Here is a 23,422-nt window from a genome sequence, read left to right as displayed (position 1 = left end):
CTAGGCCTTTCTGCGGGGCTGGGGAGCGGAACTCCATGAGGTAACTCAGGTAGGGCTTCTCAGTGCTGATCTCGTAGTACCGGATGTTTCCATCGCCCTGGGTTCAGGAGAGATGGAGGTGAGGAAGGCGGCCGGAAGGGAGGGCAGAGCAGGGCCTGGTCCCAGGAGCCAGCTGAAGACAGTTCCCCACTGTGCCTCATGGGTGGTTAAAAAAATAAAAAAAATAAAAAAAAAACAGGGAAACCTGGCTTGTAGGGTCCTAGTGGGCTCGCCACAGTGGACTCCCTGAGGGTGGAGAGGTGGAGGTGGATGGGCTGGTGTGTGTGTGTGTGTAGACAGCCTTTCTGACAAACAAGGCTATATTCACCAAGGCTCTCCTGCCAGGTATCTCAAATCCCACCATTCATTGCTGACTACACTTCAGGCTCTGAGCTTCATTCCAGTGTAAAAGCCCACTCCAGCTCACCCTTGAGGGAATTCTTGGTTGCAGACATTTCAGTAAGAACGGGTGTCAGACTTGAGGGCAGGTGTGGATGGGAGAGGTGAGGCCCAGGAACTCGAGTTGGGTCAGGGGATGCCAGAGAGGTTAGGCTGGCTATTGTCAAGGGGGTGGGGCAAGTGCAGGGGTGCAATGACGGATGGGCTCTCCCACGGGCTGCCCTGGGCCCTCCCCCACCTCCTACTACCTTTCCAGCCAGGTAGAGCATGTGAGTGTCAGCATCGTAGAAGGGGAACAGGAGGCCAGAGAGTCCATCAATTTCCTCTTCGATCAGGGGCATGGACAGGTCCTCCTGAGGGAGAGGAGCTGGTCTGAGCCTCTATGGAGGCAGGATGGCCCCTCCCCAAATCCCAGCAAGGCCCCTTAGGACTGCAACTACTTCATGCTAAGTTCTCCCCTAGATGTTAAAAAGCCAGTCCGATGGGTAGTGGTAAGACTGACTTCCTTGTCAAGAAAAGCAGCCAGGAGCAGTGGAGAGGGTCTTACAAATGGGAGGCAGGGGACTTGTTTTCATTGTCCTCAAACCTACTACTTGCTATGTGTCCCCAGGTAGGTCTCTGATCTCTCTGGAGCTCAGCCCCCACCCTGGAAAAAGAGAGTGAACATCTTGCAGATATGGCCGACATTGTCCCTTGAAGCCTCTGTACCCAAGCTCTGCCTCTGGGGGTCTCTGTCTGATTTCTCTGCTGTCAGAAGCTGGTGTGCGGGCCCAGGATCCTGACTTTCTGAGCAAGTGACTTCTGAGGCAATGATGCTTCCTTTGGCCCATACCCAGCAGGCCTCCCCATGGCTGACCTGGTCCCAGAGGGCAATCTGTCTTGTGTTCCACCTGGAGACCCCTGTCGTGAGGAGCCGCTTCATGTTTCCCAGGAACACCACCCTGTTCACTCTGTGGTTTTTGCAGTTGGCCTCCTGGTAGGAACAGAGGGAGGTGGTGAGCCAGGGTCCCCAGCATGTGGGTACTGCCGTGGGATGAATGGTGGCCCTGAAAAGATATACTCATGTTCTCAGCCCTGGCCCCTGCGATTGTTTCCTTATTTGGAAAAGGGTATTGGCAGATGTGGTCAAGCTAAGGATTTGGGGATGAGATGACCCTGAATTGTCCAGATGGATCCTGGATGCCATCATGAGTGTCCTTGTGGGAGAGAGGTAAGGTTAAGCGGACAGGGAGAAGGTGGTGTGACCCTGGAGGTGGAGACTGCAGTGACGTGGCCACCAGCCACTAGAGCCGGCAACCCCAAGAAGAGGCAAGGAATGGGTTTTCTCCTAGAGCCTCCATAGGGAGGACAGCTGCTCACCCCTTGATGTGGGACATTGGGTCTCTGGAACAGTGAGAGAATACATTTCTGTTGTTTTCAGCCCCCTAGTTTGTGGGTGTTTGCTACGGCAGCCATGGGACATTAAGTACTCGGCAGCAATGGCCCCACAGATGCCTTTTCTGCCATTTCCCAGAGCAAGTGGGGAACAGGGAAGCAGAGGGGAGCCAACCTCCACTAGGTCCAGTTGGCGGCTACACCATGCGGAGCTCTCACCAGCGGCAATGCTTTTAATCCTCATAACAGCATCTACCGGAAGAAATCGTTATCCCCATTTTTGAGGATGAGGAAACTGAGGCTCAGGAGGACATGAGATTCATGCCAATTATTGCTCCCCAACTCGCCTTATCAGGGAGTGCCTCCTTAACTGAGCTGTCTTGGGCCTCCTCTCCCACCCACTGGCTTGTGACACTTGATTTCCCCCTAACACTCAACAGTCCTCAGCATCAGGTAAGTTGGCAGCAGGTTAGAAGAGAGGCTAACGGGGCAGTGCACAGATTCACGCTGGTGTCACTCACTCTGAACTCTAGTTCTAGCTCTGTCAAAGAAGTGTAGCCTGAGAGAAGACCTTCGCCTTCCCCAGGCTCATGGCCCTATCTGAATTGAAAGTGGGGTTCTCTGTTTGCAAGCATCCTTTCTGTTTGGCTTGGGCCCTGGGTTTGAATCCCAGCTTCTCCTGGAACCGTGAGAGTCAAGTCTCCCACCTTCGCTAAGGTTCAGTGTTCTCAGATATAAAATGAGAGGAGTAACAGTGCCCAGCAGAGAGGGCTGTCCTGAGACGATGCACAGAGCCCCGAGCACAGTTCCGGCCACACACTGAGCTCTCAGCAGACGTCAGTGAACACAAATCATGCTAGCAACTCTCAGCGTTCTTATTTGTGGTGGTGCAGGTTGAGGAGCCTGAAATGCTTGGGACCAAAAGTGTTTCAGATTTTGGCTTGTCTCAGATGTCAGGATATTTTGCTTTATACCTACGAGTTGAGCTCCCACATTCCAAAATCCAAAATCTGAAATGTTCCAGCGAGCATTTCCTTTGGGTGTGACGTCAGTGCTCAACACGGTTTGGATTTGGAGGCTTTCAGATTTTGGATGTTTGGATTTGGGATGCTCAACCTAGAGTAGTAGATAACTTTCCGGTCTTGGAACATTGGACTATTCCGAGATAGGCACACCCAGATCAAGCATCACTCCCTTCTTATGAAGACGGCAAACCTCAAATACCAGCCATTCCAGCCCTCGCCATGGCCAGCACACAGCAGGTGCTCAAAAAATGGTGATTGCTGGCTGAGCGTGGTGGCTCACGCCTATAATCCCAGCACTTTGGGAGGCTGAGGCGGGCAGATCATGAGATCAGGAGTTCGAGACCAGCCTGACCAACGTGGTGAAACCCCATCTCTACTAAAAATACAAAAATTAGCCAGGCGCGGTGGCACGTGCCTGTAATCCCAGCTACTCATGAGGCTGAGGCAGGAGAATCAAGTGAACCTGAGAGGCAGAGATTGCAGTGAGCCGTGATTGTGCCACTGTAATCCAGCCTGGGTGACAGAGTGAGACTCCATCTCAAAAAAAAAAAAAAAAAAAAAGATAATTGCTTACTCCCAAATGGCACTTAACCCCTTCCCTTCCTCAAACTCAAGACCCAGGAGATTCAAAGACCAAAAGTGAAGCTAAGTTCACCATCAACCTTGGCACCCCGAGCTGTTTCCTCCAGGCTCATACCATCAGGTGGCTGGGCAATATCTCCCCCTCCTGTGCCTATCACGGACTTGGTTAACACCTGGGGATGTGTGCACTGAAGGGTGTCACCTGTTCAGCCCCCAGAGCAAGCGAGAAGAATCCTCTCTGGAGATAGGGGGTGCAGTGGGGACAGGAAAGGGTACGAGGTCCCTCCCTATCTAGAACAAGGCAGGGTTCCTATGAGCCCTGAAGGGCCCAGGAGAAAGAAAGGTTGTTCACCAGAGGTGCAGTGAGATGCATGGGAGAAGGGGAGTGGCACAGCCTTTTCTTCCAGGCCTGCTGAAAGCTGAGCCCCAGCCCTCAACATCTTCCCCTTCAATCTCAAAAAATGTAGGGTTCCACCTGCAGAACACGGCCAGAGCGGGGCTCGATCACACGCAGCTTCTTGTCCTTGCATGTGGTGGTGAGCAGGCTGCCGTCCGTGTTGAAGGACATGCAGAGGATCACGTCCGTGTGGCAGTCGATCATCTTCACCGGCTCACCCACATCCAGGTTCCAGATGAGGACCTGCGAGGGCAGACGTGCAGGAGGTGGCTGCTGGGGTCCTGGGATGTTTGTCCCCATCCACACTACTGCCCCGGGGGGAGCACCCCATGGAGGGCCTGGTGTGTGCTGAGATGCAGGATGGGTTATTGAGTTCTATATGGAAAGGCTGATACATCCCTGTCACACAAATCCATCAATATCCTTGGTCAGATGCCAGCCCCAGCCTGGGCTCAGCTCATGGAAGAACAAGAAGGAGACACGTTCCTCGCTGGGTCCCAGGTGGTCAGCTCACCTTTTTCGAGGACGTGCCTGGGGCTAGGGGCTGAGGCTCCACTTTATTCCCTCCAGCAGCTTTGGTTACCCCTTTTGCCACCTCTTAGTTAAGCAGTGGCCAGGCAAAGGGTGTGGGCTGGAAGGGGCATCTCCTCCAGTCCATCAACCACCAGAGAAGGCAGAAAAGATGCCTCCGACCTCTGTGGACCCCAGGAATGACAGGGTGTACAGGAGATGCTCAGTTGTGTGTAGTGAATGAATGAATGAGCTAAAGAACAAATGAGGCAATATTGGTTGCTTAGGAAATAACAGTGCTTCCTATGGGCACCCAAAAGGCCCCCTTCTCTTTCCCAATCCCTCCCTACCCAGCTGCCTGCCCACTGTGTACCTTGTAGTCATAGCCAGCGCTGAATAGGATGTTGTTGGTGGTGGGGTGCCACTCGACCAGCCCCACACGCCGGCTGTGCCCATGCAGCTCCAGGAGTGCCTCCGTCATGTTCCGCTTCAGACCACCCTCGGGGATCTCCCAGATCCGCACCTGCAGACGGGGGTGAGGGTCCAGGCTGAGTGGTCGAGGCCAGGAGGGCCTTTGATTAGAGGTGCCCCTTCCCTTGGACACCAGGCTTTCTGAGATCTGCCTGGTGAGGCACCTCCTGGCTTGCAGCGGTGAGCAAAGCCCAACTGGGGCCTGCTGGGAGGTCTCAGGGTGTGACTAGAGAGGAGAGAGACCATCTCTCCGCCTGTGGGAGGTTTTCTCTGGGAAGTCTCTGCAGACCTGAGAACTGTTATTAATGCACGTTGCTATTGCTGTGGCCCTGCCCGGCTAGGAAGAACATGCATGAGGCCCTCTGAGCAGGTGTTGTATTAAAAAGCCTCTCCTTGCTTCACACGCCACATTCTTCTAGGAGACTCTGCCTTCCTGCTACTCTGCTCAGCCCCACTTTGGCTGTTTGAACCACATGGCCTTACCCCCGACTCTGTCCCCTACCCAGGATGGACCCCTGAGCAGAGAGAATTGCATCCAGGAGGTTGAGAGGCCCTGGGTCTCTCCTGAGAGATGGTGGACTGCAGGACAGGCACTGATCAGATGTTGGGGCCTGAGCTGGAAGGATGGGGAGAGCCTGGATATAGGTGCTATTTTCAGTCTTGTGGATGCTGATAAAGAAGTAGAAAAAGATGATCTGCAGAGAGGAGGATGGTCCATGCAGAAAGAAGCAGAGAGGAAACCATGTGGCCCCAGCTAGAGAGAGACTGAGCAGTTTCTCTGCAATCTTGGAATCACCCCCCTGATTATTTACATCAGCCCTGGTAGGCTTCTGCCACTCAAACGAAACCTCCTCTGCACAGCTTCAACTGTTTCATCCATAAGGCGGGCAGGGGGTGGGGAACATCCCTGCCCTGCTTCACCTACTGGCAGAAGAAAAAGACACAATGGTATAATAGCCGATACTACAAAGTGCTCTAAAGGCCTAAGGAATTATAAGTGATATCATTATCATTAATATAACTCATTAGAGTCTAACTGGTTGGAGAGGAAAGAGCACACGTGACTGTAATTTAGGACACCTTAAATAAAAAAAAGAACCTTTCAGCCTGAGCAACACAGTGAGACCTTGTCTCTACCAAAAAAAAAAAAAAGAGAATTAGCTAGCCATGGTGGCGCACGCCTATAATCCCAGCTACTCGGGAGGCTGAGATGGGAGGATTGCTTGAGGCTAGGGGTGGAGGTTACAGTGAGCTGAGATCCACTGCACTCCTGCTTCTCCTGCTTGGGCAACACAAGACCCTGTCTCACAAAGAAAAAAAGCAAAACTGAAAAACAGTAACACAAAAATCCTTTCGAAAATCTGAACTCCACCCTTGCTAGTAAAGAGAAAAACAGGAAAAACAGCTTTGAGATACCATTTATAATCTGCTAGAATAGCCAACCAAAAAAAAAAAAAAAGAGCCAGTGTTGGCAAGATAATACTGGAAGCTATAGATTGAATCGACGTTGGTCGTATTATAAATCAGAGTAACTCCTTTGGAAACCATTTGGCAATCTTGAGTAGGAGCCATAAAGGCATTTATATTATAGTCTTTGACCTAGTAACTCTACTCTTAAAATACAATATAAGCAAAAATCTCCATGCATGAAGATGTTCACTGCAACATCATTTATATGGAAAACGCAGATGAACTGTAAGTGATCAACATGAGGGGAACAAGGTAATACATGATATCAATACATACTAGTCAATTGATTCTAATTCCAAAGGCTATGAATAAACACGAAAAGCATGCTAAAGGAAGCCAAGGCCGGGTGAGGTAGCTCATGCCTGCAATCCTAGCACTTTGGGAGGCCACGGCAGGAAGATCACTTGAGCCCAGGAGTTCAAGACCAGACTGGGTAACATAATGAGACCCTGCCTCTACAAAAAAATTGAAAAAAATTAGCCAGGTGTTGTGGCATGCACCTGTAGTCCCAGATTCGGGAGGCTGAGGTGGGAGGATTGCTTGAGCCCAGGAGTTCAAGGCTGCAGTGAGCTATGACCGTACCACGCACTCTAGCCTGAGCAACAGAGTGAGACTGTCTTAGAAAAATAAAAAAAAGGAAGAAAGCCAAAGGCAGACTAGAGGTCCTGGGAGCAAAGCCAGGAACTGGGGTGATCAGGGGAACTCAAGGTATTCCTTGGACAAATTTCCCTTCTTGGTGCCTCTTCCTCAGACTGGAAGAATGAGCATTTTCCTCACGTGTGTTCCCCAACAGAGCCAGCTCCTGTGCCTGTCGACTGGGAGGTTTCAGGGTAAGAAAGGCAAGTTCTGTCAACGGTTTGGGGGTCACCCTTGGGTGTGCCATTCTGTTTCAGTAAAACCATTTCAAAAGCCCACTTGAGAAGAAGTCGATAATTAGGGGAGAGTGAAAAAATGTCCCATCCTTGTTATCACCCCCTTTGGTGGTTCCAGCCTTCTAGTAAAGTTAACAGTCCCACCCAGTTCTGCAGGATAGTGTGGGGGGTGGAACTGGGGGAGGGGAGAGATGTACAGGGGGAGGGGAGAGACGTGTAGGGGGCCCAGAATATCTTCTTTCCTCAACATCCCCTGCATCAGGGCATTCAGGGATGAAGACTGCTCTGAAGTGGCTGAGAGGGTGCAGGGGAACCAGTTGCTGAGTACATAACTCCGTAGCCACCAATAAAACACATTCCTTCTGCCCCAAATGGACTGCAGAAAGGTGACCCTAAAGTTACGAGACTAATGCTTGGGCTAGACACCCACATATCGCAGACATGGACACATAAACACACACACCTCTTTCTTTTCACCCAGAAGAGAGATACTATTACACCTGTTCTTTTTCAATCTGCTTTTCTCACATAACAGACAGTGGCCATCTTTCCACACCACTCCATGAACACCTCCCTTAACTTTTTAAGTGTCCAGGGAAGCATCTGTTGTATGACTGCTCCAGGATTAATATAATCAACCTTTATTAATTTACATCTAAGTTCTGTTCACTTTTATTTATTTATTTATTTTTGAGTTGGAGTCTCGCTCTGTCACCCAGGCTGGAGTGCAATGGTGCGATCTTGGCTCACTGCAACCTCCATCTCCCGGGTTCAAGCAATTCTCCTGCCTCAGCCTCCCGAGTAGCTGGGATTATTGGCCCGGCTAATTTTTGTATTTTACGTAGAGATGGAGTCACCATATTGGCCAGGCTAGTCTCTTGGCCAGGCTGGTCTTGAACTCCTGACCTCATGATCCACCCGCCTTAGCCTCCCAAAATGCTGGGATTAGAGGTGTAAGCCACCGTGCCCAGCCCACTTTTTTTTCATGGCTACAATTCATTCTATGATGAACATGCTCATAATAGGAGTTTGTGTATTAGTGTGGATATTCTTGTAGGAAAATGCCCAGAAGTGTTTCCAATTTTTTATAGTTACTGTAAAATTGTCCCCAAAAGTTGTTCCAGTTTTTAAACCACGGAGTCTGAGACTGCTTCCTTATGCCTCTAAAACTACACCTTTAAAAAACTGGATTTTTACCCATCTGATAGGTCAAAAATGCCACCTGTTGCTTGGATTTGTGTTCCTACCGTTCTTAGAAACACTGAGGACAGGCTCACATTTGTAATCCTAGCACTTTAAGAAGCCTAGGTGGTAGCTGGTTGCGGGGGCGTTTGCCTGTAATCCCAGCTACTCAGGAGGCTGAGGCAGGAGAATCGATTGAACCTGGGAGGCGGAGGTTGCAGTGAACTGAGATTGCACCACGGTACTCCAGCCTGGGCAACGGAGCGAGACTCTGTCTCAAAAACAAAGAAGACTAGGTGAGAGGATTGCTTGAGCCCAGGAGTTCAAGACCAGCCCGGGCAACATAGTGAGGCCCCATCTCTATAAAAAAGTGAAAAAATTAGCTGGACATGGTGGCATGTGCCTGTAGTCCCAGGTACTGGGAAGGCTGAGGCAGGAAGATTGCTTGAGCCCAGGACGACAAAGCTGCTAAGTGAGCTATGACAGTGCCACTACACTTTAGCGTGGGTGACAGAGTGACACCCTGTCTCCAAAAAGAAAAAGAAAAAAATACTGAGCGTCTTTTCTCATGTCTACTGTTACTCTTATTTGCACTTTAGCAGGAAGCTCCAAAGCTTTCCGATTCAGAGGGACGAGGTACTTGGGGGCAGAGGATTCTGTCTGGGGATGTCTCATACTGTATCTTGGTGCATAGACATTGACTGAGGCAGAAGAGTTGCCTCTTGCCATCAAGAAACATCTTTGAAACCAAAAGTTGAGCCTCATTAACTCCACTATCACTTCCCAAGGACCTCCCGTGAGCCTGTGGGGTGTGGTGCTGAGCTTGCCCATGCCTGCTCTTCAGCAGCACAAAGAGATGCCCACAGACAGAGGGCCTGTGGGGGCACAGAGCTGTTGGAAAGCGTGAACCCATCGGTTAGGGGGACCGGGGTGGGAGGGTCTGGGAGGAGCAGTGGTGGAAGAGAGGACGTTAAACTAAGTTTGAAAAGACAGGTTGAGGCCGGGCGCAGTGGCTCACGCCTATAATCCCAGCATTTTGGGAGGCTGAGTCGGGTGGACCACAAGGTCAAGAGATCGAGACCATCCTGGTCAACATGGTGAAACCCGTCTCTGCTAAAAATACAAAAAATTAGCTGGGCATGGTGGCGCACGCCTTTAATCTCAGTTACTCAGGAGGCTGAGGCAGGAGAATTGCCTGAACCCAGGAGGTGGAGGTTGCAGTGAGCCGAGATCACGCCATTGCACTCCAGCCTGGGTAACAAGAGCGAAACTCCATCTCAAAAAAAAAAAAGACAAGACAGGTCGAGATGTTGGAAGGGGTGAAGAGGCAGAAAAATGCCCAGCATGCATGGGGTCAGGCACAGCAGGTAGGGAAACTGCACCGGGTCAGCCTGGCTTGTGTGGAGCAGCCTGGCTGGTGCCAGAGGAGGCCAGAGGTCATGTGTGTCATATTTCCTCACTGAGGCTTGAAGAAGCCCTGCTTAGGCCCAGAGTCTCAGAAAAAACTCTTTCCCATGACATCCCCATTCCTGAGCAACCCAGTAACTGAGGCGTCTCTGAGTTACACCCATGCCGGGGTAAGGTAGTGTCACGTGGGGGCTGTGGTGTAAGCTCCAGCCTAGGCTCTAGTCCCATTTACTAGCTGGGTGACGTTAGACAAGCCAGTTACCCTCTCTAAGACTCAGGCTCCTCATCTAGAAATTAGAGACTGTACTTGTTAGAGGTGTGTGGGGTCAACTAAACTGGGTGCCTCCGGAGCCCTTGGGAGCGTGCAGCCTTCTAGACACGTGAGCTGACTTGCTGGGGCGACAGCTCTGCCTAGGAGCCTAGGGGCTAAGCCCAGGGGATGGGGGCAGGGGCAGCTGCTGTCTGTGCCCACACTGCAGCCCCTTGACTGGATTCAAGTCTCATGGAATGAAGGGCCGCAGATGGAAGCCAAGAGAGCTGTTTTCACTGAGAACTGTTGGATGTAGGGTCGCAGGCAGGGTTCAGGGGACTCAATGAATAAATATCCCACAGAGAGGGAGGGAGGTGCCTTGCTTTATCCCCATTTGATACCAGCCACTTCCCTCCCTGGGCCCCGGTTTTCTCATCTGCACATTTACTTTTGGAGATAGAGTTTTGCTTTCGCCCAGGCTGGAGTGAAGTGGTGCGATCTCAGTTCACTGCAACCTCTGTCCCCTGGGTTCAAGCCATTCTCTTGCCTCAGCCGCCCAAGTAACTGGGATTATAGGTGCCCACCGCCATGCCCAGCTAATTTTTGTGTTTTTAATAAAGATGAGGTTTCACCATGTTGGCCAGGCTGGTCTTGAACTCCTGACCTCAAGTGAGCCACTGCATCTGGTCTTCATCTGCACATTCAAATAGGATTAGTTAATCTTCCAAACTTTTCTGCTTTGACATCATTGAATACATTACTGGGAGAAGGAGACTGGCTCTGCTTGACCCATGGCTACAGCAAACAGTTGGCACTACCTGCTATAGAGCCCAGAGGAGGAGCTGGAGTTCACAGTGGGCCGGAGTAGCTGGGAAAGGAATTCCAATCCCTTAGTATTTAAGGGATTTGTTGAAAACAGAGTGGATAAGGCATGGGAGGAGCCCTGTGGAACTGCTCAGAGGTTGCTCGAGGTTACTTTAATTCAACAGGAAATTCAGTAGCATTTGCCAAACCGGATTTCTGGAAGGAAAGGGTGGAGAGAAGTGGTAAACCACTCTTTCTAGCAAGCCAGCCATGCTGGGGACTGACCCTTTCACAGGTCCCTGGGTCAGAGCCTTGTTTAACTCTGTTATATTCTTGTCTCTACATAAATATATATATATATATATATATATGCTGGTCATGGTGGTGCTATGTTTAACTCTGTTATATCCCACAGAATATACTTGGCTCCTCTCTCTGCCAAACGGATTAGATACGGGGGAACAGTTCTTAGTCTCAAGTAGCTGTCAGTCCTGTTGGGGAGACAGCAGACACTGCAGACAAGGCAAAGGCAAAGCAGCTGATAAGGACAGTCAATAAAGCTACAAAACCAACTGTCCCTGCACACAGGAGAGGGAGCAGCTGGCCGACGAGCAAGAAGCTTTGTGGTCTGCCAGCTTCGTTAGAATCCAGGCTCTGACCTTATTGGCTGTGAGATTTCCCCCAAGTTTCTCAGCCTCTCCAAACATCTGTCTTCACACCTGTAAGGATAATTACACCCACACAACAGAGCTGCTATAAAGAATAAAGATACAATGTATACACTATCAAGCAGATTACCACAGAGTAACACTTAAGGATGCTTGCTTGCTATTAAGGATCATCCCCAGATTTTATAGTGGTCAAACTTTAGATGTAATTGAGTTATAGTTTTCTTTTTTTTCAGACAGTGTCTTGCTCTGGGTGTCAGCCACCCAGGCTGGAGAGCAGCGGTGCAATCTTGGCTCACTGCAACCTCCACCTCCCAGGATCAAGCCATCCTCCAACCCCAGCCTCCCAAGTAGCTGGGACTGCAGGTACGCACCACCATGACCAGCTTATATATATATATTTTATGTAGAGACAGGGTTTCGCCACATTGCCCAGGCCGGTCTCAAACTCCTGAGCTCAAGTGATCTGCCCACCTCGGCCTTGCAAAGTGCTGGGATTACTGGCGTAAGCCACCGAGCCTGGCTGAGTTATATTTTTCATGTGCCCTTTGTTGCCCCCTGTGTAGTCAATACATATAATATAAAGTTTGTCTCCATTTTATGGAATGCAGCATAAATTTCATCTTTAAAATGCTTACATGATTGCCAGGCGCAGTGGCTCACGCCTGTAATCCCAGCACTTTGGGAGGCCGAGGCGGGTGGATCACGAGGTCAAGAGATCAAGACCATCCTGATCAACATGGTGAAACACAGTCTCTACTAAAGATACCAAAAAATTAGCTGGGCACGGTGGCGCGTGCCTGTAATCCCAGCTACTCAGGAGGCTGAGGCAGGAGAATTGCCTGAACCCAGGAGGCGGAGGTTGCAGTGAGTCAAGATCACACCATTGCACTCCAGCCTGGGTAACAAGAGCGAAACTCCGTCTCAAAAAAATATATAAATCAATAAATAAAATAAAATGCTTACATGATTATGGAGGTGTCTGGTTGGATCTCTGCTTTCTGACAGTTTGAGGGTCATGACTGCTAGTGACTTAGGGCTAGGGCTGTTAGCCCCTCTGATGACACTGCTCCTAAGGGGCAGAATTCTCCATTTAAGGGATCTGCTGCTTATGACACAGCTCTAACAAGCAGACAGCATCCACTGTCTATATATGTGGCATAGAAGTGCAGAGGAGGAGCTGGAGTTCACTGTAGGCCTAAGCAGCTAGGAGAAGATCTGAAATCCAATCCCTCAGCAGCTACTTCATAAAACAAACAAATCTGTTTGGGGTAGTGTGGGGAGGAACAGGACAGTATCAGATATGGTTTCTGGGCTGGGTGTAGTGGCTCACCCCTGTAATCCCAGCACTTTGGGAGGCCATGGGGGGCGGATTATGAGGTCAGGAGATGGAGGCCATCCTGGCCAACATGGTGAAACCCCATCTCTACTAAAAATACAAAAATTAGCTGGGCATGGTGGTGTGTGCCTGTAATCCCAGCTACTTGGGAAGCTGAGGCAGGAGAATCACTTGGACCAGGAAGTTGGAGGTCCCAGTGAGCTGAGATCACGCCACTGCACTCCAGCCTGGCAACAGAGTGAGACTTTGTCTCCAAAATAAATAAATACATAAATGGTGTCTGGGCTGGCCCAGTGACTCACTCCTGTAATCCCAGCATTTTGGGAGGCGAGGCAGGTGGGTCTCTTGAGTCCAGGAGTTCGAAACCAGCCTGGTCTACATGGTGAAATCTCGTCTCTACTAAAAATACAAAAACTAGCCGGGAGTGGTGGCATGGGCCTGTAGTCCCAGGTTCTTGGGAGGCTGAGGCATGAGAATAGCTTGAACTCGGGAGGTGGTGGTTGCAGTGAGCTGAGATTGCACCACTACACTCCAATCTGGGGGCCGAAATGAGACTCTGTCTCAAAATAAAAAAAAACAGATAGAGTTTCTGCCCTCGAGAAGCCTCCATTTTAGCTGTATACAGTACACAATCATTGGTCCCAAGCTCTCCATCTAACCAATCCCATGATGTCTGGGGACAAGCAACTGTCATGTCTCCTGCAATGATAAAAAGAAAACCTTGGAGGTGTTTGCTTAGGGCCAGGAGGCTTCTGGAGCTCCCTCCTCCCCGTTTTTTGTCAATTATTCTGTTCACTCTAAAAATTGAGTTTATCATCATTCATCTAAACAAGAGGTAGAATCTGATAGGCTACCTCGGTTCTGACACCTTCTGAGCACCAGACGCACGGTCTCCCAATATGGGAAAGAAATCCCACCAAACCCAGGGAGGCCGGGGGGCGAACTGAGGACCCAGAAGGGAAGCATTGTTGAGCACCTACTGCTGAGAGTCCTGGAAGGGTGTTGCTAGAGGGGGCGTGAAGTGGCCGTTGTGGGGCTGGATGCATGGAAGGTATGGCCGTTGTGGGGCTGGATGCATGGAAGGTATGGCCGTTGTGGGGCTGGATGCATGGAAGGTAAGTGCTGCCTGTTATTACTATGACTATAATGACTGTACTTGCACAGATAAGGACACTTGCCCAGGTGTCACCGCTGGAAAAGGAGGAGCTGGGATTCAAACTCAGAGCTGGAATCAGGCAGACTACCCTCCTCCTCTCTTCCACACCCCTGCCTGTTCCCATACCTGATTTTTCCTTTTTCCCTGGGCTGGACCCAACCCCCTGAGGAGGACACGATCTGTCCTTCTGCTTATCTATTCCAGGACACAGGGCAGCTCCCTGGCCCTAAGTATCTAGAAATCATCTTCCTTGGGGATAGCTTGGGGATCAGACAATGTGCCAGGCCTCCCCAGGGATGGTCAATCCCACCATACAGGGCAGTCTCCCCTAATTCACTGCTGTGCCCCCAGCAGGGAACCGCGTCTGGCATGTTCTAGTGCCCACGTCATATTTACTGAATGAATGGACCCAAGATTCCCCAGAATACTTCCTGTCGAAGGTCCAGCAGTGAATCCCAATGCAGGGGAACAGGCTGGTGATGGGCTGGACAAATGGGGAATCACCCCTCTAATCCTGATTTGGAAGGGGGGCATGGGTGGGGGATGTGTTTCCTGGATTTTGAGGCTTAGTATTCAGCCCAGTCTTTTTTGGAAATCAGCCTCCTATTTATGAGATATAGTGGAAAGAGCAAATAATGAGATACAGTGGAAAGAGCAGTGTCCGGGGAGCCTGGGTCTCTGACTCCCAGTCCTCTGATCTCCCATCACCAGGGCAAGTTATTTATATATATATATATATATATATGCACACATATTCGAGATGGAGTCTCGCTTTGTCACCCAAGTTGGAGCGCAGTGGCATGATCTTGGCTCACTGCAACTTCCACCTCCTGGGTTCAAGTGATTCTCCTACCTTAACCTCCTGGTACCTGGGAGTACGGGCCTGTGCCACCACGCCTGGCTAATTTTTGTATTTTTAGTAGAGACAAGGTGTTACCATGTTGGCCAAGCTGGTCTCCCTGACCTCAGGTGATCCATCTGCCTCAGCCTCCCAAAGTGTTGGGATTACAGGTGTGAGCCACCGCGCCTGGCCTGGGCAAGTTATTTAAACTCTTGGGCCCCTGCTTAAAGAAAAGAAAGTAACAGTTTATGCCTATGGAGTTCTTAAGGGACACAAAACACTTTCACATTCATCTAGTTCTCAGGGCCCGAGATCTTCCTTATTTTACAGCAGGGCAACTGGTACTCAGAGAGGTTAAAAAACAAAACTAGTCCTAGATCACAGAGCCTGGGAGTGGCAGAACCAAGATTTGAACCTAGGCTGAGGGACTCCTGAGCCTGGCTGCTGAGCCATGGAGCCATACTGCTGCTTTCTCTGTGACTGCTAAATCATTGGTGGAGACCTACTCAGCTCGCCGGCCCCTGAGGGCTACCTTCCTCCTACCTCTACAAGAGTGCATCACTCCCTTCCAGCTCCAAGAGGTATTGGTTCTGGAGCTCGGGGGCGGGGGTGTGCAGGAGGCAGGGTGGTGGGTGGCTTCCAGCAGGGCTGACATTCTGTCCATCCCATCCCCAGCTCCTCAGGGAGGGGCATCACCTACAGGGTGAGGAGAGCAGATGCAGGATGGAGGAGCTTGAATAAAAGGCAAAGGAAAGATGTGGAGCTCGGCTCACCAGCAAAAGGCATCGGCCCTGTTCTCCCCCATCCCTCTCTACTGGGATCCCTCTCTCCCTCTCCTTGAGATGACAGAAACCTCTTTCTCTCTCTGCGGCTGCTGGCCCCCGGAGAAGGGCTGGGAGCGCTAGGCTTGGAAACTGATAGCGCCCTTCCCTGCCGCCTGCCGCCTGCCAGCCGCCCTCCCTAGCTGCGGCAGAAGCTATAAAAAGCACAGCCTTCAACAATAGGTGACATCACCCAGCGGCGGAAAAAACTGGATTCTGCCAGATGCCAGGGAGAGTTATGGCCCCCACCCCTCCCTTGGGCCCGAAGCCCCTGGGGAAAGGCCTAGATATGTTCTGCTGGATCCCTGGCGGGATGGAGGCCAGACTCCAGAGGACCCCCTCCTGCTGGATTCTGGGGAACAGGGATTGATTTCACTGGAGGTTGCAGGGCTGGGGGATATGGGGAAGGAGCTGGGGAAATCAGGGGTTGTGAAATCCAACCTGCATCCTCTGGATGTTCTGAGACACAAGTGGAGGGCTGGGGGTGAAACGGGCAGGCACTACCAGGGGAACTGGGCCGGACCTGCTGTGAAGAGCCTCCCTCTGGGCCCCTGTGGGCTGGCGCCGTCCCCAGCCCTGTATGCAGCACAGTGCCTGGCGCACACAGCAGCTTTGCCGACTGACCTCCCAACCCTGGGTCTGAGTGTCGTTTCTGGTGCGCAGCAAGTTGACCATTCCAGCTGCAATGGGTGGAGGGTGGGTGACTCGGCAGCCTGAGGCGCAGGTGTTTTGACGGGGGCAGGGAGGCCCTGGCAGCAGTGCTGACCTCCTGTCTACCCCCCGGAAGCTGCAGATTCCATTTCCTTTGTACCCATCCCGTCCCAGGCTGCAGCAGGGGACTCCTCTCCTGTGCATTCCCCCAGTGCTCAGGTTGGGCCCCGAGGAGAGCAGACAACGTGATGTAAATGAATCTGAACTGTCAGCCCATCATGGCCCTGAGCCTCAGTTTCCTCCTCTGTAGAACCAGGGCCACTAGTAAGGGGCTGAGAGTGCAGACTGGGAGTCAGGGGACCTTCCTAGGATACAGACTCCCTGTGTGACCTTGGGCAAGGCACCTCCCTTAGGGCCTCAGACTGCCTCCTCCAGGAGAGGCTGGGATCCAGCCTCAGGGACCTGTTGGCTCCAATGCCAAGATCCCTAGCCCTGAGGTGGGGAGGGGTGGACAGCCGGGTAAGATGGGGTTCGGGGTTGTGCTTCTGGGGCAGCTGGCCTGGCAGCCGGAGCGAGAGCTTAGTTCCCCTCTGATCCAGAGACTTAATCTCCTTGTCTCTGGATCAGCAGCCTGGGCCAGCCCCTCCCTTCCTGTGCCCCGAGCGGCAGGGGGCCCTTCCCTTGACTCCTCCAGCCACACCCCTTCGCTCTTCCCTTCTCTCCACTGATCCACCTGCATCCAGCTAGCTCAGGCCCCATGTCCTGCATAAAGCTGTGTGTGACCCCCTCCCTCCACACGGGAGCACGTAGTGTCTTCCATGCACCACACTCGGTGGAGTCCACTGATGCTCAGACGGCTTGAGAATCACAGGTCTCGCTGCAACATTGAGCTGCTCACCCTGCACCCTGCTCTCCCTGGGCCCAGCTGCCCTTCACAGCCTCCCTTCCTGCCCACTCCTCTCACTGACTCCCACCCCAGGGCTCCAGCCACACCGGATGACTCTCCTTTTTCTTTTCTTTCTTTTTTGAGACGGAGTCTCGCTCTGTCACCAAGCTGGAGTGCAGTGGCGCAATCTCGGCTCACTGCAATCTCCACCTCTGGGTTCAAGCCATTCTCCTGCCTCAGCCTCCCGAGTAGCTGAGACTACAGGCCCGTGCCACCACGCCCAGCTAATTTTTGTATTTTTAGTAGAGACGGGGTTTCACCATGTTGGCCAGGATGGTTTGGATCTCTTGACCTTGTGATCTGCCCTCCTCAGCTTCCTAAAGTGCTGGGATTACAGGAGTGAGCCACTACGCCCAGCCAGACTCTCCCTTTTCTAAGCGCACTGTATATGCATTCCCTCCAGGCCAAGCACACTAGATATACTGGGTCTCTTCCTGGGACTCCTACAACCCTTTTTCTGCCTGTCAAAGTCCTGCTTCTCCAAAGTCCAGCTAACTACCTCTCCTCCCTGCACCTTGTTCAAAACTAATCCCTCTCTTCTCTGTGTGCATAGCCCTTTGCTTGACCTGGGTGGATTCAATGACCTCATTGTGCACTACCCGCTGCCCCTCTCCTAGGAGGGAGATGAGCAGGCATCAGTGAGGGGCCAGGCATACTACTGGGCACAGGCCAACATTCATCCTCATCACAACTGCCAAAGGGAGGTACCTACTGTTTCAGAGGCAAGCAAAGCCGAGGCTCAGAGAGGCCAAGTCACACTCCCTTGGCCACCCAGATGGTAAATGGTGAAGCTGAGATTCCAGCCCAGGTTCTACCACATCCTATGGTTGAGCTCTTTGGACCAGCAGCCAGAGCAGTGCCAGGCATACTATGGTATCTGAATCAGTGTGTGCAAAACCGAAGAGAGTCTCCTTGGCTCATGTGGTTGGGGATGCATCTTTATGTTTTTCTTGGGCACAAACCATGGATGTCTTGTTTACAAGCTGGGTCCTAGAGGACGAGGCATATATCAGGTTAAATAAGATGCAGAGCTAAGACTGGGAAGATCCTTCTCACCCTGAGTCAGGCAGGAGAAATTGAGACCTGAGGAGAGACCCAGGTGGCCAGTGATTCCAGGAGCCCTGGTCCAATCTGTCCCCACTACATCAAGAGGGGCACTGCTCTTCTCTTATCTCAGCTGGGTCCCCGGGTAAGACGGGAACCACTGGGAAGGGCCTGGCTCTTTCAGCATTGGCTGTCTGTGAAGAGGAAACTGACAGAACCTGGCTCTGCAGCAAGCAGGCCAGGTAAAATCCCTGCTCCTTTACTTCCTGGCTTGTGACCTACCTCCCAACCCTCAGTTTGTGGGTGGCAGTGCCAGTCTTACAGAGCGGCTGTAAGGGCTGAACGGATATGAAATGCCCAGCCCAGAGTGGACAGAGGAGCAGCCCTGAGTTCCAAGGCCATCTACTGACTGCTGGCTGATGAGAGCAGCTGGAGTCAGCCCTCCCCACCACTCTCCCAGCACCTCAGCAGGCAGGGACAGAGCCAGCTGTAGTCACTGCATATGGCTCCCTCCCATACATCCATACATCAATCCATCCATCCATCTATCCATCAATCCATATATCCATCCAACCATCCATCCATCCATCCATCAACAATCCATTCATCCATCCATCCAACAATCAGTCCATCCATCCATCCATCCATCCATCCAACAATCAGTCCATCCATCCATCCATCCATCCATCCGTCCATCCATCCATCCATCTATCCTATCCAATACCTGCTAAGCATTTATTAGGTACCAGGCCCTGTGCTGGATGCATGAGGTTCAGAACCAAATAGGCTATGGCCTCTGCTCCCAGGAGCTCACAGTCCAGTCTGGGAAGAGAGGGAAACATGAGCTCTGAAGTTCCTCCCCATTCCAACATCTTGAAAATCTGACCTGTACTCAGGTTCTGCCAGTGAGCACCAGGTAGATGTTTGTGGCCTGACTAAAAGGCTGGGATCTTCCTTTACCTGGGAACATCAGGGGTTTAGGCTGATCTTCCTTCGTCTGGGAATACCAGGGCCCTCCTCACCAGCTCAGCTGAGGCTCTGAAATCTCCTCTTTCCTCCAAGCTGGCATGCTGATGCTGCTCAGGGGCAGCGTGGAACACAGTATGGGACCCTCCCTCCAGAAGGCTACTCCCAGCACCTCTGACCCTACTTCCACTGGTCAAGGCTGGTAGACTCTGAGGAAGGAGTGGCCAGAATGTAGTTTCAAATTTCACTTTCCCTGGATTCTTTTTTTTTTTTTTTGAGAGGGAGTTTTGCTCTGCCGCCCAGGCTAAAGTGCATGGAGTGTAGTGGTGTGTGTGATCTCGGCTCACTGCAACTTTCACCTCCCAGGTTCAAGCAATTCTCCTGCCTCAGCCTTCCGAGTAGCTGGGATTACAGGGATGTACCACCAAGCCTGGCTAAGTTTTTTTTTTTTTGAGAGAGAGTTTCACTTTTGTTTCCTAGGCTGGAGTGCGGCAGTTCAATCTCTGCTTGCTGCAACCTCCGACCCCCGGGGATTCAAGCAATTCTCCTGCCTCAGCCTCCTGAGTAGCTGGGATTACAGGCATGTGCCACCATGCTCAGCTAATTTTGTATTTTTAGTGGAGACAGGGTTTCTCCATGTTGGTCAGGCTGGTCTCAAACTCTCGACCTCAGGTGATTTGCTAACCTCGGCCTCCCAAACTGCTGGGATTATAGGCGTGAGCCACCTCGCCAACCTAATTTTTGTATTTTTAGTAGAGATGGGGTTTCACCATGTTGGCCAAGCTGGTCTCGAACTCCTGACCTCAAATAATCCACATGCCTCAGCCTCCCAAAGTGTGCTGGAATTATAGGCATGAGCCACCATGGCCGACCTCTTTTTTTTTTTTTTTTTTGAGACAGAGTCTCATTCTGTCACCCAAGCTGGAGTGCAGTGGCATCACAGCTTACTGCAGCCTTGACCTTCCAGGTTCAAGTGATCCTCCCACCTCAGCCTCCCAAGTAGCTGGGACTACAGGTGTGCACCACCATGCCCAGCTAGCTTTTTTTTTAATTCAATTTTTTGTACAGATGGGGGTTCTCACTGTGTTGCCCAGGCTGGCCTCAAGCGATCCTCCTGCCCTGGCCTCCCAAAGCACTGGGATTACAGGCGTGAACCCACTGTGCCCTGGCCACTTTCCCTGGATTCTTCATCTCCCTCTCTACATTTTCTCTTCCCTCTTTTCCCTCCTGTCTCCATTTCTCCTATCTATTCTCTCTGTCTCCTCCCTGATCTCTCTTACTTAGCTCCGTTCTCCTGTTTCTTCTCTCTTCTCATTGAATGGTGGAACACATGGAGTTCAAACTGTGGGTCTCCCTCCCTCCTTGTTCATATTCTTTCTCTCGCCCTTCTTCAGAGAGTATAGACGAATACTGAATCACACACTTAATTTTTAAATTCTAATTCTCACCTACAAAAGCAACATCTCCAAGCTCAATCACACTGAAAACACAGATCTGCGGAATCCAGCAGGGATTTGCTCCCTTGGTTCGTTCCCGGCTCCCTTCCCCCCTGCCCCCACCCCCCCCTGCCCCGCCCATCTCAGGGCTGGCTGGATGACCAACAGGAGGAAAGAAAGGCAAAGGGCAAAGGAAGAGGGGAGGGTAGGAAGAGAGGCCTCCCAAGGAAGTGGGGAGGAGCCTGAGCCCACCCTCCTCGAGGAGCACCCCTCCACTCACCGACGTGTCCTCTGAGCATGAGGCAATGATGTTGTCGATGAAGGGGTTCCATTTGATGTCCAGCACATTGCCCTGGTGGCCGCAGACCTTGGGGTAGTTGGGCTCAATCCTGCCTGTCTGCAGAGGAGAAAGAGAGAGGGGGGGGGGAGAGAGAGAGAGAGAGAGAGAGAGGCGGGGATTAGTTTGATGGCCCTGGGGTGGTCTTGGATGGATTGTCTTTTTTCTGGGCCTCTCAACTGGACTGGAAGGTCCTGAGGACCTACTTGTGTTTTATTATTTTGTTTATTGTATTTATTTATTTGGAGATGGAGTTTTGCTCTTGTTCCCCAGGCTGGAGTACAATGGCTCAATCTGGGTTCACTGCAACCTCCACCTCCCGGGTTCAAGTAATTCTCCTGTCTCAGTCCCCCGAGTAGCTGGGATTACAGGTGCATGCCACTACACCCGGCTAATGTTTGTATTTTTAGTAGAGATGGGGTTTCATCATATTGGTCAGGCTGGTATCAAACTCTTGACCTCAGGTGATCCACCTGCCTCGGCCTCCCAAAGTGCTGGGATTACATGCATGAGCCACTGCCCTTGGCCAGCGTATTTTATTTATTTATTTATTTATTTATTTATTCTGAGTTGGAGTCTTGCTCTGTCGCCCAGGCTGGAGTGTGATGGCACCCTCTAGGGTCTCTGCAACCTCCACCTCCCAGGTTCAAGCAATTCTTCTGCCTCAGCCTCCAGAGTAGCTAGGATTACAGATGCCCGCCGCCACACCCAACTAATTTTTGTATTTTTAGTAGCGATGGGGTTTCATCATCTTGGCTAGGCTGTTCTTGAACTTGTGATCCACCCGCCTTGACCTCTCAAAGTGCTGGGATTACAGGTGTGAGCTGCTGCACCCGGCCCTGTGTTTGATTTTTGTCTTTGGGCCCTACTGGGCCAAGGCAGGCTGGGCCACATTGCTGTCCTGTTGCGTCCTCCCCAACACTGAATGGTGCCCGGAGGCTGCACAGCCATGGTGGGGCAGGTTGCTGCTTGTTCATACACACCTCAGCAAATGAGGAAAACGTGCCCCTGCATCAATAAAAGAGTTTAAAGTTAAGCTGTTACTACCCACTGGAATGACCGAAGCCTGGTGGGCAGCAGCCCTGGTGGTACACACACAGGCCCACATTCTGCCCTGTTCACGCACGCCCAGACGCTGGGGTGCACCTCCTCTCCCTGGAGCCCACACTCCCTGCCTACCCCAGGGCACAGACAGGTTTGGATCAGAAGGAGGCTCTTTCCCGCTGCTCCAGGAGTCAATGGAGCAGGCTGAATCTCTGAGTCCACCTAGGCACTCTTACACGAGAGAGCCGTTCTCTCCATGTTATGAATGGGCATCCTTGGGCAGCGGACATCTTGAACACCTGTATACAGTGCCCTGTGTTGAAAGCATAGTCTTCAGAATCACACAGCCCTGTGTTTGAATCACAGCTCTGCTGCTCTTTAGCAATGTGGCTTAGAAAAGTTGGCCAGGCACAGTGGCTCACACCTGTAATCTCAGCACTTGGGAGGCTGAGGCAGGTGGATTACCTGAGGTCAGGAGTTTGAGACCAGCCTGGCTAACATGGTGAAATGATGTCTCTACTAAAAATACAAAAAATTAGCTGGGCACGGTGGTGTGTGCCTGTAATCCCAGCTACTAGGGAGGCTGAGGCGGGAGAATCGTTTGAACCTGGGAGGTGGAGGTTGCAGTGAGCTGAGATTGCGCCCTTGCACTCTAGCCTGGACAAGAGCAAGACTCCATCTCAAAAAAAAAGGGAAAGTTTCTCTCTAAAATGAGAATGTCAATGTCTACTTTTTAGCATCGTTGTGAAGATTAAGTGAGCTAGTATGCTTAGCAAAGCCCTTAGTGAAGAGAGTATCAGTAAATGCTCAGTATGTGACAGCACTTATTATTGCACAGTGTAGATGACACCTCCTCCAGAAAGTCTTCCCTGGTCCCTTAGTGGGTGAAGATCTCCTCCTCTGTGCTCTCACAGCATTCTGTGCTTCCCTCCATTATAACACAACCAGGCTTAGCATGGTGGCTCATGCCTGTAATCCCAGCACTTTGGGAGGCCAAGACGGGCAGATCACCTGTCAGGTGTTTGAGACCAGCCTGGCCAACACGGAGAAACCCCAGCTCTACTAAAAATACTAAAATTAGCTGGGCATAGTGACACATGCCTGTAATTCCAGCTACTCAGGAGGCTGAGGCAGGAGAATCACTTGAACCCAGGAGGCAGAGGTTGTAGTGAGCTGAGGTCACGCAGCTTGGGTGACAGAGCGAGAATCCATGTCAAAACAACAACAAAAACTACAGCCATTTCTGATTTGCAGTTTGTTTCTATTTGTTTGCAAGCAACTGAGGACAGAGTCTGTGTCCTCCTTGTTTCTGAATCTCCAGCCCCTTATAGGTCTGGTACCCAGTAGGGGCTCAGTCCATGACTTCCTGGGAGGGGGCGAGTCCACAAAAA

At 51.4% G+C, this 23,422-nt stretch overlaps 1 protein-coding gene across 27 annotated transcripts in view; it reads right to left on the bottom strand.

Annotated features, from left to right (window-relative positions):
• The window catches only part of CORO2B (coronin 2B), a 176,826-nt gene that overhangs the window by 11,761 nt on the left and 141,643 nt on the right, over positions 1–23,422 (bottom strand). For all 27 annotated transcript variants that reach the window (XM_078333494.1, XM_078333490.1, XM_078333491.1 and 24 more), the window contains 6 exons: positions 20,931–21,047; positions 4,700–4,849; positions 3,895–4,059; positions 1,295–1,411; positions 687–791; positions 1–97 (listed from right to left, as the gene is read on the bottom strand). In XM_078333494.1, the coding sequence (XP_078189620.1) occupies positions 1–97; positions 687–791; positions 1,295–1,411; positions 3,895–4,059; positions 4,700–4,849; positions 20,931–21,047 (751 nt within the window). The remainder of the gene's footprint in view (positions 98–686; positions 792–1,294; positions 1,412–3,894; positions 4,060–4,699; positions 4,850–20,930; positions 21,048–23,422) is intronic.

Source organism: Callithrix jacchus, chromosome 8 (genome assembly GCF_049354715.1).
Source record: "Callithrix jacchus isolate 240 chromosome 8, calJac240_pri, whole genome shotgun sequence".
NCBI classification, from domain to species: domain Eukaryota; kingdom Metazoa; phylum Chordata; class Mammalia; order Primates; family Cebidae; genus Callithrix; species Callithrix jacchus.
This window is presented reverse-complemented; position numbering and strand designations above follow the sequence as displayed.